Below are 14,899 nucleotides of genomic sequence, written 5' to 3' on the forward strand. Positions count from 1 at the left end.
GTTGTAGAAAATGGAATTAAAAGTAAATATAAAAGATAAAAACTTTAGCTCTTAAGATATACTTTTCTAAGTGACGCTACTAGCCACTTAGCCCATCTCATAAGGACCTTGAGGGTCCTGGAAACCTAAACATGTCAATGCAGTCCTTTTTACACAAATAACTGAAGAAAAATGGGTGTCCTTTAAAGCTTTTGTAAGATTAGGAAACAAGTAGTCAGAAGGAGCCAATAAGGAATTGAAAATGAATACCTAATGATTTTCCACCAAAGCTCACATAAAATTGCCATTGTTTACTGGGAGGAATGAGTAGAGCATTGGCAGCATGAGAAAGTGTCTAATGCTCTCTCAGACATTTTTTATGTGAAAGCTTTGACTGTCTCTAAAACACTCTCACAATTAGAAGATATTATCATTCTTTGGCCCTCCAGAAAATCATCAGGCAAAATGCCTTAAGCATCCTAAAAATCTGTTGTGATGACCTTTCCTCGTCAGTAATCTATGTTTGCTCAGACTGGACAATTTCCACCTCTTGGTAGCCATTGTTTTGTTTGTGCTTTGTCTTCAGGGTTATACTGGTAAAGCCATCTTTTATCTATTACACATCTCCCAAGAAATGCTTCAGGATCTTTATTCCACTTCCAAATTTCTTTTGAAAGGTCTTTTCTTGTCTGCAACTGACCTGGTCACAACTGTTTTGGCATCCATCAAGAACAAAGTTTGCTCAACTTTTTCAGCCAGACTGTGCAAGCTGAGCAGTTGGCTATTACTCCTCAGTACTCCTCAATTAGGGCACAGAGAAGATAATTTTTTTTCCTCACAGGTTGATATGGATGGTATACTACTGCAGGTTTCATCTTCACAATGGTCTTATTCCTTTGAAAACCAGTTATCAGGGCTGGTATTGTGGCATAGCAGGTTAAGCTCCCACCTACAATGCTGGCATACCATTTGGGCACCAGTTCATGTCCCAGCTGCTTCACTTCCAATCCAGCTCCCTGCTGATGGCCTGGGAAAATCAGTTGAAGATGGTCCAAGTGTTTGGGCGCTGCCACCCACGTGAGAGATCCAGATGAAGCTCCTGGCTTCTGGCTTCAGCAATGCCCAGCACTGACTATTGTGATCAGCTGGGGAGTGAACCAGCAGATGGAAGATCACAGTCTCTTGTTCTCTCATTCCATCTCTGTTAACTCTGACTTCCAAAATAAATAAAAACTTTTTAAAAATGAGTTACCTACTTGTAAACCATTAATTTCTTGGGTTGTTATCTCCATAAATTTTTCATAAAGCATCAACAAATTCAACATTCTTCCAACTACTCTTCACCATAAATTTGATACTGCTGTACTTTCTTTTTAGCAGAATTCATATTGCTGTGATAGGGGGCTCTTTTCAAACTAATATCTTATCCTTAGTATCTCAGACCAGATCCCATTCCAACATGTTCTCACAATTAGCTTAAGCTTATTTTGATTCAAAACAATTTCAAAATTCATGCATAGTTTTTTCACGAAAAGCATTTTCCATGGACTACTTGAAGAATCCTCACACACAATGAACTCTTGAGATTTACAATGAAACAAAAGAAAGGCAATAAATGCTTACTAACAATTTTATATTTATTCTACACAGAGATGACATTACTTTTCATGGGTGGGTTACACAGGTAGCTCCTATTGTATTTGTATTGAACAGTGTTGGTCTAGAAAGATAAAGCGATCACACTGATTACTCCTAGAGGGTGGGCATGCGGAGAAGGTCTCTTGGCAGGAACAGAGAATGGGGACTTGTAGCTTTACCTTAAACTCCACTGTATTTTTTCTAACAGCATTTCATTTTACATTTTAAAATCGAAAAGCGAGAACATAAATGAAGTATATCATTTAGTTAATCATACTATACCAATATTTTTTACTTCATTTCAACAAATATACTATGGTTATGTACGTCGTTAACACCATATGAGGTGGGGTGAACACGAGAATGCTCTACTATTGTTTAACTTTGCTGTGGATCTCCTGTTTGGGGAGTGAGCCAGTGGATGGAGGGATGGAGGATCTCTTTCTGTCTCTCTGTCTCTCCCTGTCTCTGTGACTGTCTTTCAAATAAATAAAGCTTTCTGAGGGAACAAAAAAGAATTTTTTCTAAAATCTTGTTGTAGTGAACATGAGGATAAATAAATGAAACAAGAAACCTATAATATTGGAACAAAAATATGTGAAATAATTTCACCTATATCTATACAGTTGTTATTCTTTACTTATATGTTTTTCTAAGAAGAAATAAATTCAGTGTGCATTTGAGTCTTAATGGCAAGTACAATTGTAGATAACAAAGTTAAGAAAAAAGATTAGATGGAGATATACGGCTCCCTCAAAACTGACAAAAAGAAATTAACAATGCATTGGCACATAAAGTATTTTTATTTTACTTACACTAAGTTTAAAGTAAAGTGAAAAGGTACAAGTACACAATATAGAAATTACAAGTGAAAACATCACAAAGCAGATTACAAGCATGGGATATAAAACTATAATGAAATATTTCTCAAAGGTGACCCATTCCCAACATCATTGTATTAAAATAATGTGTATATTTAGACAGATGTCCTCCACCACAATCGTACATGAGTGGTTTAAAAAGCCAGTTTTTAAAATCTCACTGCTCTCTTTGGCAAAAGAAAGTCACACCATAAGCAGAAGGAATTAGAATAAGAATTCAAAAAATAAATTCACCACTGTGAGTAAATGAGGGACTTGAAATGACCTTTATTACTGTGGTCAGTGTGGTTGAGAATGAGATTAAGAGGATCCAGAAGCCTGAAACTAACATATCTGACTCATACTGCTCCCTTGTCAGTTTCCCACCAAGCAAAGACCAAAATCTGAGCCTTCCTCAAGCTTGAGAATCTCCCAACTGAACAGCCAGCCATCCCTACCCTCTCCCCTCTTCCCAACTAAGTCCCAGAAAAGCACAAGAGAGAATTTCGAAAATGAATGCCCTAAGACCACCTCCACTTATTTCCAGAACAATCCAGATTTTTTTCCATAGAAATCTGGAGACAAAATTAATTTGTGTTCAGTTTAGTGTTTTAAATCAAGATATCACCTTTGGGAAAAGGAGGCATGAAGAACATTGGACATTCAAAACATATTTTGGGATGGGGAAATGCTTTATATCTTGCTTGGAGTGATTTACATAGGTGCACACATCTGTCAAACTCATATTGTACACTTAAAAAAATGAGTGTTTTTTATTGTATGTAAATGATGACTATTCTGATTAAAAATCAGTAAGATAGTTTCATAAATCCATCCTTTTATGACATTAAAAAAGGGAAAAACTAATTTTTTTCATATAAATTAAGGTTATATGAACCAATTAGAGAGAAACTAAATTGTTTGGAATTTCTGCCTTGAGAATTCCAAATCTATATGAAGCAATAGGCAGATAAAACATAGTAAGACTTCACTTTTCTCAGTCTAAAAAAAAAAAAAATCAGGTACCTTTCCTGTATCTCTGTTCAGAACCTGTGTGTTCTCTGTTGACAAGTCTGGAAGAAAAATCCCAAGGTACTTGGGAGAACAAATCACACATTCACTCCTACCACTGTTTTCGGTTAGGTTACTATTTGCTGTTTCCTGGACCCGTTGTAATAACTTTCCTTTGCTCGGTTTTGTTGTTGCTCATTTTGTTTTGCTTTCTATGCCATCTTCCCCATTCCAAATATTTGATGCAGAGCGGCCCCTACACTGAAAACCAGGGTTCCAGCTCTCATTTGCCACCATGCTCTGCTCTGGACTATGACCCATCCAGGTCTTCATTTCTTATCACGAGCAGGGTGAACAGGAAAACACCACTACAACTCTTCAATTTAATTTTTAATTATAAAAGAAAGTAAAGAATTTAAACTGAAGCAGAGGTATATTAAAGAAAAATATGAAAGTTGGTCTTAACCATTTGTCCCCACGGGGTAACCATGTTAACGTGTGCATACTCAGGGCCAGGGCTGTGCTACAGTGCTGAAAGCCACTGTGGCGGGGATTTTGCCTGCAGCATTGCTGCTACTTTTTCAGAGTCTAGAACAGTATCCAGTACAAAAGAGATGTCAATAAATGTCTGCTGAATGAATGAGTGTACATGAATCCTCCTTCTTGTCAGATCGACTAGAATGTCCATGGAACCAGGGATGTGTCTACTGGGTCCCCTTTGTAGTCCCAGCACCAAAGTGGCTGGCACATGGTAAGCACTTACTAAGTATTTGTTGAATTAGCAAAACAGCTCATTGGCAAAACTTCCTAATTATTTTTAACTACACCAGTGTATTGACATACCATAACACAATCAACTACTGCAACTACTGATGTAAAAAGTCTTAAAACACTACTGCAATGATCATCCTAAAGATTTTTGTAGGATAAGAATCTCCTCCTAGGGAAACCATGGATTTGATCACAATATATTCTGAAGTTCCTCTCAGTTGAACTGCATGACTTCAAAATACTTGAGATTAATTTCTCAGCCTGAATGGAAGCTGATGCCTATAATTAACTTTGGGAAATGATCTCCATTACTTATCCTGCTGTAAAAGCCAGTGTCTTACAAAACTATCCAGATGCAGCTCTGACACTGCCACTCACATAACAAGACAGCAAAAAACCTCCTGGAAACGAACAGGCTGCCTGCGTCCTCCATGACCAACATCTGCTGCAGGCAGCATCATGTGGGGTTGAGCAGTTTTCAGCCAGTGACAGATCCATATTCTTGATTCATTCTTTGTGGGCTGAGGAGGGCTCAGCAGGAACAAGGAAATGGACTCCCAAGGCCCCAAGCTGGGAGATGCTGAGAATCAAAGGCCACTTTGGCATGGATAAGAGCAGAGAGGGGAGCTTCAGTTTATCTGTGAGTTCTCCAAAGAAAGAAGTTACAAAGGCAGGCTATGTCTGAGCTCGCCAGTGAAGAAGTCTTCTCAGAAAGCTACCTTTTTGCTCATCTGATTTTTTTCACTCTGAAGATATTCAGTAAGTTTCCATATGTGTCAAAGCCATGCCAGGCCCTGGGGAGGCAACAACAAGCAGGACAGACTTGTCTGCACCGCGTCAGAATTCAAGTTCAGGGACCACTGTCTCCATCAGTGGTCCTGACACTAGCAATACAAATTGCTAGAGACCTTTGCCTTCCTTCCACCAGGAAACAGAATTTATGTTCCAGTCACTGCTGCTGCTTCTCTGAAAAATACAGCTCCAGTCTTCTCCACAAACGGAGAAGTTGGACAGAGATTGTTGCTCTTCAAGCACACAAAAAAGACTTAGCAACATACAACAAGCACACTTCCCTTTTCTCCAGGTACTCCCGCCGAGCAGTGTCCTTAAGTGAAGCAAAGGAGATCTGTGTGCTGGCACACACTGCTGCAGATGCAACACTCAAAAAGGCATAATTCAGAGGCAATCTTCAAGATCGTGTGGTCCTGTGCCAGTCAACTCTAAACTTTTTAAGGAGCACGAGTCTCTGTGAAAGTCAGTGGCTTCTTCCATCTTTCTGCACACACACACATACACACACACACACAAACACATGCATACATTCCAAAACATAATTTTACCTACATTTTCAGCAGCTTCATGGATAGCTTTTGTGCTTGAATTTCCTCGAACTCCAGGGATTTCGTATCAAGGATTCCTAATCCATGAAAAGCCCATTTGCCCTTTAACATCCATGATTAGCATTCCCGGGGTTGCATAGCTCTGTTGGCTACATACAGAGGTAATGGTTTGCCTGTGTAAGTCCAGTGCAGGTAACACAGTCCCATCTGCACATGAGCTAACGATCTTCAGAAAATGGGATTATTCTGCTCAGACAGATGGCACCTCCAAAATCAGTCAGCTGACGGATCTCATCTTTTTTCAAAAAAACAATGCCAAGATCAAAACTGGAGTGATTAAATGCGATGGAGGTGAAAGGTGACAACCCAGAAGCAGTCAACACTGAACCCCACTGGTGACATAGCAGTAATACTCCTCAGGATCCTCTACTTCATACACGTTCTCCTCAATGCTGTAGATGTTGTCTTCTGCACGCATGCCTTCTGCCACTGCATTTGCTAACCCTGATGGGGGGACGTTGGCCAAGGGGATGGGGCTGTGGAAGTAAATGCTGAGGCTGAGTTAAGTATTTCCCACGTAACACAGAATAGGATTAAGAGGAGAGGTTTTGAAGAGAGAGCAACCAAATGCAGTGCACAAACCATGATCAGTAACTGGCTAAGAGGGAAAGCCGTAAAATGGCTATAACATAACTTGAAAACAATTGAGGAAGTTTTATTTCCTTAGTCTTTAAAATGGCATATCCTTTTTCTTAGGAGTTGCAGGTGAAGTGTCCAAGTGTCTGCAACTTCCTTACAAATGGTTCAGAAAAAAAAATTATATACATAGAGAACTAGAAAATGCAAGTTGCTCCAAATGTCAAATGAGGACTTTAGGTAAAATGTTCTATTGTTCTTTGTTGTTATTTTAATTCTTTTTTTGGCTTGAGAAATTTCAAAAGGAAAAAGACAAAGAAATGGATGTCTCAATCGAATCACACTTGAGTTTTAATTCTCTCTCTCTCTCTCTCTTGTCGCTCCCCCTCTTCGTGGAGGAGCGACACAGGACCCTGCGCTGTTCTTTCTGTCTGCTCGGCCCTCCCCGGGTTTGCTGCTGGTTCTTCCCGGGTTGGCTACTATCCCTTCCACCTCCGTGGAAGGGCAGTTCCCCCTGGCCGCATTCCCCACTTCCGCAGGGGAGCGGCACACCGCCGGCCGGCTCTCTCGGGGGCTGCACGGGTTCCCTTAGATGTTCCCCATAGATGTTCCTGGTGCATGCCGTCTCTCTCCTCCTTTATAGTCCTCCTCCGCCAATCCTAACTCGGCTGCCCACACACCGAGTACGCTGCTCTCCAATCAGGAGCAAGTCCTACAGTTTATTGGTTGAATTGGAGGCAGCTGGGTAGAAGCTGTTTTCTCCTCTCCCAGCGCCATATTGTAGGAGAGCAGATGCATAGAATAAGTCTTAATTCCAGTAACTTAGTCTAGTCCGAGCTGCTCCCCACAGAGGAGAGCAGATGCATAGAATAAGTCTTAATTCCAGTAACTTAGTCTAGTCCGGATTGCTCCCCACACTCTCTCTTTTTTTTTTTTTTTTTAGAGCTTTAATTCTCTGTCATTGGCCAGTCATATGACTTTGGGCAAATCTGTTTTGTTTTCTTTTTTTCCTTCAGTCCATTGAGAAATATTTAGTGTGGTACACACTTTTGTGCATCTAGAGATACAGAAGTGAACAAAACACAAAAACTCCATAGACACAGCGTGTAAACATGTTAAGCTCTCAAACAGGATAGAGAGAGCCCTGCCTAATGGGACTGCTTGGCAAGTTGTTTTTCATTCAACCACCCACACTGATGAAGCACCTGCTAAGTACCAAGAACTGTAGTGGGGATAGTTATTCACATGGCACACCAGTTCTGACATGCTATGGACTCTACAATTTATAGTTAGAGATGAACCTCAGCCATGATTTCATGGATAATGAATGAATGTTTATAAATGTTATTGATGAATGTTATCATAGTTCCAAGTTTCAGTTCTAATAAAGAATACACAGATAATCTAAAAGCATTGATAAATAAATACTTTGAGTTGCCATTTATTTAGTTACAGGGAATGCAGAGACAGGGGGAGGGAGGGGAAGAGACAAGAGAGAGAGAGAGAGAGAGCAAGCAAGCACACTCCCCTGGTTCACTCCCCAAATGCCTGCACCGTCCTCAGGGCCAGGGGCCAAAGCCAGGATATCTCAGAATGCAACCCAGCACTCCCAAGTGGGTGGAAGTAACCCCAGAACTTGAGCCATCATTGGTATTTCCCAAGGTCTGCATTAGCAGGAAGCTGGAGCCAGGAACTAGAGGCAGATACTGAACCCACTTGAGTATCTTATCTGGCAGCTTAACTGTTCAGTTAAACACCACACCTCTGTTTGACTTTTACTTCAGATTACTTTGTCTTCGAATACTTGCATGAACCAAATTTCACAGATGCTGAAGTCCCTTATGTAAATGACATGGTATTTGCATATAATCTATACATATCCTCTCAAACACTTTTAATAATCTCTAGATTAGTGATCACACCTCTTGTAATCTGTATATTCTGTATATATAGATTGCTTAGGGAATAAAGACAAGAAAAGAAGTCTGTGTACTCTACAGACACAATTACTTTTGTTTCTCATGAGCAGTTTGTTGAATTCAAGGATGAAGAACCTACAGATAGAGATGGCTAACTGTATTCCATATTTTATTAGTCTAAAATTATCAGTGGTTTAGATAGAATTTGATGGACAGGATCTTTTTTCCCCCAAAGCTATTATATTTTATTTCTATACCAAATGTCACTAAAACTCTGAAATCTAGTCAAAGTTACATAAGCTATGCTCTTTGAGTCAGGAATAGAGAGTAAGACATTGGTGGTTCTCAGCACTGATTGTCTACTAGAATCACCCAGAGAGCTCTCATGAGCCATACTTACACTCAGGCCTCATGCCCAGAGATGCTGACTGAATAGTTCTAGGGTTGATCCTGCACAGGTACGCTTAAGTGCCCAGGTGATCCTAATAGGCAATCAGAGCTGCAAATAACCCAGGTTGAGCTGTAAAAACCCTGTGAACAGATTCTAGGCTTCTTGTTTACCCTCAAAGTACAGCCCAGCTCCTGGCTACTCAGACAGCTCAGACAGCTGAAAGTTCAGCTCATTGGGAAAAAGCCATTGCAGATTCATAAGCATTTCTTATTAATAGAGAGATAAATTTTATACTTTAACTTGGCTCAGGCCACTAGGGGTATGAAGAAGGAACTGGAGCAGCATGCTGAATTTTTCATTTTGTTATTAGAGCTAGGGCAAAATGCAAGTGTAAGCTTAGGTCCCAAAGCCCCAGAGCAGAACTTTCCAGAGCAAAGCCATATTAGAGTAGGGGCCTTCAAGACTTCCCATCCCCCTTCCCCATTCCATTATTCTTACCTTGAATTCTGTAACTTCTTTTTGCTATGAGAATGCCCTAAGTAAAACAGGGAAGAAAAGTCAATACAAATGCCTTCATGAAGTAAATGAGACAAGAAATAAGACAGACTCACTGGAGGCAAAAGTTGTTTAGGGAACTTGGCTCTCATCTTAGTCTGATTTAAAACAAACTCCCTCGTATGCCTTAGTTGACTATATGGTTGGTGCTTGAAAGTAACAAAGATGGATTTTTCTTATTTAACAACTATTATGGAACATATACATGTTTCTGAAGATTTCTAGGCACGAGGGACACAATGGCAAATTGTGAGCCCTAACTTCATGAAAGCCTTCAGTTGCATTTTACTGAAAGAGACAGAGGGAGGAGAGTGAGAGATAATGAGAATTTTAAAACAGTAAATAAGAAACTCAGATAACTTCTAATGGTGATATATTATGAAGGAAATTTACAAAACACTGAAACAGATCACAGAGACCACAGAGACGGTAGTCAGGCACAACTTCTCAGAGGAGATGGCTTTTGAGCTCAGTTGTGAGAGAAAAGAACTATTGGGAGAGCTCTCCCAATAGGGGCGATCAATAGTAAAGATCCTGATGAATGTCTGACACTGAAAACACTGCTAGAATAAGAGAAAGGCCCCAGAGAAGGTCTGAGGTGTGGACTGGATCAGGATGCTGTAGTACGTTTTTGGCCACAATCAAGAACTAGACAAGGATGTCCACCTCACCACTCTTAGTCACTACAGTACTGGACATCTTAGCCAGAGCAATTAGCCAAGAGAAACGAACATAGAATATCAAATTATCCTTGTTTGTACATAACATGATATTATGTACAGAAAAATCTGAAGATGCTATCAAAAGACTGTTAGTGTTACAGAAATCTGAGGTGGGAAAATTCTCTCCATTCAAACAGGCACCCGAGACAATCCATTTACACCCGTGGGCTCAACTGGAATCATTTCCTGAGAACTGAGCAACAATCCCCAGGTCCTTACAATATTTATAGGTTCATCAGCCTCATACCTTAGCTATTACAGCATTGGTGGGTTTAAATTGCAGATCATGTGACTTAGGACCACACTTCCAAAGGTCAGTGGGCCTGGTATGTTTGTAAAAGAGATACCAGGGCAGATTTATTGGACAGGTTTATGACTGGAGGTTACAGAAGCAGAACTTAGGACATCTTCCCTCCCTAGACAAGAGAACAGTGGGCAGTGCTTCACTAGTTCATTGTGAGCAGCCACTTTTCAAGGTCTGTGTTGGGAGGAGGGGTCCGCTTTTATTTCTTTTTGTCTCTGGTTGCAGCCATATTTTCTCTAAATGAGAATTCAAATAAACCAATTCAATAAAATGGCAGGATACATTATCAAAATACAAAAACTAGCAGCATTTTTATACGACAATAACAAATTGCTCAAAAAGAAATAAAGACAGCAATTCCATTCACAATTGCTACAAAAAATGCATAACAAAGCATTTAACTGAGCAGGTCAATGACCTCTATAATGAAAATTATAAAACACAACTAAAAGAAATTGAACAGGACAGGAAAAAAATGGAAAGACCATCCTTGTTTGTGGAATGAAAGGATTACTACTGCTAAAATGTCCATGGCGTAGATATTTGGCACAGTGGTCAGATTACACTTGGGATGCTACATCCTATGTCAGAGTGTCTAGATTTAAATCCTGGTTCCACTCCCAATTCCAACTTCTGACTAACGTACACCCTAGGAGGCAACGCATCATGGCTCAAGTGGTTGTGAAGTAGGCAGGCATACAGGCTAAAATTGATTAGGTTTGTGAGCTGGAAGACCACACCTTCACCATGCCCCTATGTCACCTAACATCCTACCTGATACCCTCACCACGCCCCCATGTGACATCAGGCTCTACCTGACCATACCTGAGCGCCCACCTGCCCACAAGACACTCCCCTGAAGAAAATGTATAAAAAGGCAAGGAGCATCCCAAAAGGCTCTGTCTCTGCCTTTCTGCTGGTGATAGGCAGTGGAAAGCAGGTCAAGGCACTGGCTGCACATGGCTTCTGGCCTGCTCTCTGCTTGGTATGGACATTACCCTAGTTCCCAGATTTACCCCTCTTCAAACTGAACTAAAGCCCTCACTTTCCTAGGCACCTTTGGCACTTAATAAAAGCCAAAAATGTCCATGCTGCCTCGTTTATCTGTGCCGGTATTTAGAATTCTCTAAATATTAGGCAAGAACCCTCTTGGGCTTATTAATATTGGGGATTTATTAATAAATCGTATGGCACCCCACATTCCAGTTGCATATGTGGCACCCCAGATCGCACTTCTGGGGAACTTTAAGGAGCCACATTTTGATGTAGACTTTAGGGGGTCATCTCCAATTTCAGCTGGGTCCTTTAAACCCATGTGGGTGACGCATATTGAGCTCCTGGCCCAGGTCTGGCTGCTGCAGACATGTGAGAAGCAAAGCAGGAGTTGGGAGATCTTTCTCTGACTGTCTATATCTCACCCTCTGTGTCTCTCTGCCTTTCAAATAAATACCTTTAAATGCCCATATTATAGAAGACAATGTACAGGTTCAATGTAGTTTCCATCAAACGACCAGTGGTACTTACAGTACCTGAAGTCAAAAAACACTGCAGAGTTATAGTAACCAAGAAGTTAAAAAACATTAAAACCCGACCTAAGAACAATGGAACAGAAAAGATATCCCAGAAATAAATCCACACATGTACAGTCAACTGATTTCTGACACAGGGACCAAAAACATATTTTGGAGAAAGGATAGACTCTTTAATAAACAGTGCTGGGGAAACTGGATATTCACAATAGAAGAATGAAACTAGATCCATCTCTCTCACCATATACACAGATCAACTCAAAATAGATCAAAAGACCTAAGAGTAAGACTTGAAACTATGAAACTATTCGAAGAAAACATGGAGAAAACATTTTAAAACATTGTTTTTTTTTTTAAGAATTATTTTATTTGAAAAGCAGAGTTACAGAGAGAAGGAGAGATAGAGAGATCTTCTACACACTGGTTCACTCCCAAAATGGACACAATGGCTGAAACTGGGCCAGACAGAAGCTAGGAGCTTCATCCAGGTCTCCCAAGTGGGTTCAGGGCCCAAGCACTTGGGCCATCCTCTGCTGCTTCTCCAAGCGTATTAGCGGGGAGCTAGAACAATTGTGGAGCAGCCAGACTTGAACAAGTTTCCAAACAGGATGTCAACACCACAGGCAGAAGTCCAATCCGCTACTCCACGGTGCCTGCCTCCTAAAACACTATTATAGACAGTATTTTTTTTTTTTGATAAGTTCCCAAAAACACAGGCAATAAAAGCAAAAAAAAAAAAAAAGACAAGGATTTTAGTAAACTAAGGAGCTTCTATTCAAAAAAGAAAACATTCAACAAACCGAATAAACAATCTATATAGTGGAATAGAATGTTTGAAAACTATTCATCTTATAAAGAATCCAGGTTATATAAGGTAGTAAAAAAAAAGAAAGAAAGAAAGAAAAAAAGAAGAAGCCTAAATAATCCAGTTTAAAATGAGCAAATTATCTGAATGATATATCTCACAAGAAGTGAAAGTGATCACCAAGCAAATGAAAACAAAACTCAGCAGGGAAGTACAAATCAAACCACAGTGAGGCATCGCTTCAGCCCAAATGGCCATTATCAAAAAGTGACAAGCACTGATGAGAATGCAGAGAATGTGTAAGAGAATCTTTATACACTGCTGGTGGAAATGTTAGCACAGCCACCACGGAAAAACATAGGGCTCCTTAAAAAACTAAAAATAAATGTACATTATGATCCAGCTACCCCACTCCTGGGTATATATCCAAAGGAAATGGAAGTCAGCATATTAAAGAGATAACTATACTCTTGTGCTTATTGTATCCACAACAGCCAAGATACAGAATCAATCTAGGTGCCCATCAAGAGATGGATAGGCAAAGACGATGTAGTACAGGCATAATATAGAATATTATTCAGCCACAGAAAACAATGAAATTTGGCCATTTTCAGCAACAATGATGGATCCAGAAGACATTATGTTAAGTGAAATAATTCATACACAGAGACAAATACTGCACGTTTCCTATCATATGTGGAAGTTAAAACTTGATCTCAATATAGAAGAAAGTAGACTAGTAATTATTAGAGGCTACGAAGGCTATAGGGAGGAAGGATAAAAAGTACCAAAATAGAACTGAATGGAGGAGTAAGTTCTCGAGTTCCACATCACAGAGGATCTCACAGTAACTTGTGTATATTTTATGGAAAAGTGGAAGAGAGCAGCTTGAAATGTCCTAACATAAAGACAAGTAAGGAGATAGAAATGCTAATTACTCTGATTTTACCAGTGTACATTATATACATGGAATATCACACCGGACTCTATAAATATTTACAATCATTACATGTTAATTAAAAAGAAAAAGAGGGCCGGCACTGTGGCATAGTGAGCTAAGCCTCCGCCTGCAGCACTGGAATCCCATATACGCACTGGTTCCTTTCCTATCCTGCTCTCTGCTATGGCCTGGGAAAGCAGTGGAAGATGGCCCAAGTGCTTGGACCGCTGCACCCATGTGGGAGCCCCAGAAGAAGCTCCTGGCTCCTGGCTTGGGATGAGCTCAGCTCTGGCCATTGTGGCAATCTGGTGAGTGCACCAGCAGATGGAAGACCTGTCTCTCCATAATTTTACCTATCAAATAAATAAATAAAATCTTTTAAAAAGAAAATTAAAAATAGAAGGAGACAGAAATTAAAGATGACATCTAAATCCATAGGAATATATATTATCTAGAAGGTTTCAAGAGAGGGCTAGGCCCAGCCCTGAGAAACACTGACATCTAAATATCAGGCAGAAGAAGAGGAAACAGAACAATAATTGAAAGGGAATGACCAACCAAGCAGGAGAACAGTGTTCCTAAAGCCAAGAAAGACTTTCTAGAATGAGTGGGACTCAACTTGGGAGAAAAATGAAAGAGTGGCTACCAGGAAGACAACAATGTCTGAGAATTAGCAAAAATGGAAGCCATGAGTGAACTTGAGTAAAACTATGTCCATGGTGCCAAAGGGATAGAAGCCAGATGACAGTGGTCAAAGAGCACAGGGGGCACAGAGGGGTGGGAAGTGGGCACAACCCATTCAAGAAGCATGGCTGAGGAGGACATGGACAGATGGAGCAGCTGCAGAGAAGGGTACAGACCAGGACATATTTTAGGTTAACCAAAGCCACATAACCAGAAAAGGAGGCATGGACGAGTCAGAAGAAAGGCATACAAAGAGTATCAAAGTCTCTAGGGAGACAACAGGCATGGCAAAGGCCTACGTGAGCTCATTAGTAGAGGGAGACACACACATTGGCAGTGAGGTATGGAAGGTCATCTCAGGGAGTGAACTAGAAAGAGACACAACTGCCAGGCATTATCGGGGGACATTCAGGTACTGAGACCATGACTTAAAAACCCATCAGCTTTTTGATAAGATTTTCCAGAGAAGGTTGCAGGGGAAAGGTTGCACACTGAACAGCACTTTCATGTTTGTTCTTTTGAATAGCTAGGTTTGGGGAGTAATACACTGTCATTCCTCAGTATCCATGGGGAACTAGTTCCAGAACTTCAAGAGGACACCAGAACTGGCAGGTAGCTAATGCCTTTTTAAAAAATGACCTAATAGGGCCGGCGCCGCGGCTCACTAGGCTAATCCTCCGCCTAGCGGCGCCGGCACACCGGGTTCTAGTCCCGGTCGGGGCACTGGATTCTGTCCCGGATGCCCCTCTTCCAGGCCAGCTCTCTGCTGTGGCCAGGGAGTGCAGTGGAGGATGGCCCAGGTGCTTGGGCCCTGC

The 14,899-nt window shown here is 40.7% G+C and overlaps 1 protein-coding gene across 4 annotated transcripts in view; it reads right to left on the minus strand.

Annotated features, from left to right (window-relative positions):
- Window positions 1-2,401: 2,401 nt before the first annotated feature.
- HAVCR2 (hepatitis A virus cellular receptor 2) overlaps window positions 2,402-14,899 on the minus strand; it is a 47,532-nt gene continuing 35,034 nt past the window's right edge. For 3 of the 4 annotated variants that reach the window (XM_089336165.1, XM_008255320.5, XM_089336167.1), the window contains 2 exons: window positions 9,044-9,080; window positions 2,402-6,135 (listed from right to left, as the gene is read on the minus strand). In XM_089336165.1, coding sequence (XP_089192291.1) covers window positions 5,976-6,135; window positions 9,044-9,080 — 197 coding nt within the window. In that variant the 3' untranslated portion in view covers window positions 2,402-5,975. Of the gene's footprint in view, window positions 6,136-7,159; window positions 9,081-14,899 lie in introns of those variants that run through there. The other variant, XM_089336166.1, reaches the window with a different exon arrangement.

This window comes from Oryctolagus cuniculus, chromosome 6 (assembly GCF_051225735.1).
Source record: "Oryctolagus cuniculus isolate XC-2025 breed Fujian yellow rabbit chromosome 6, ASM5122573v1, whole genome shotgun sequence".
Classification (NCBI taxonomy): Eukaryota; Metazoa; Chordata; class Mammalia; order Lagomorpha; family Leporidae; genus Oryctolagus; species Oryctolagus cuniculus.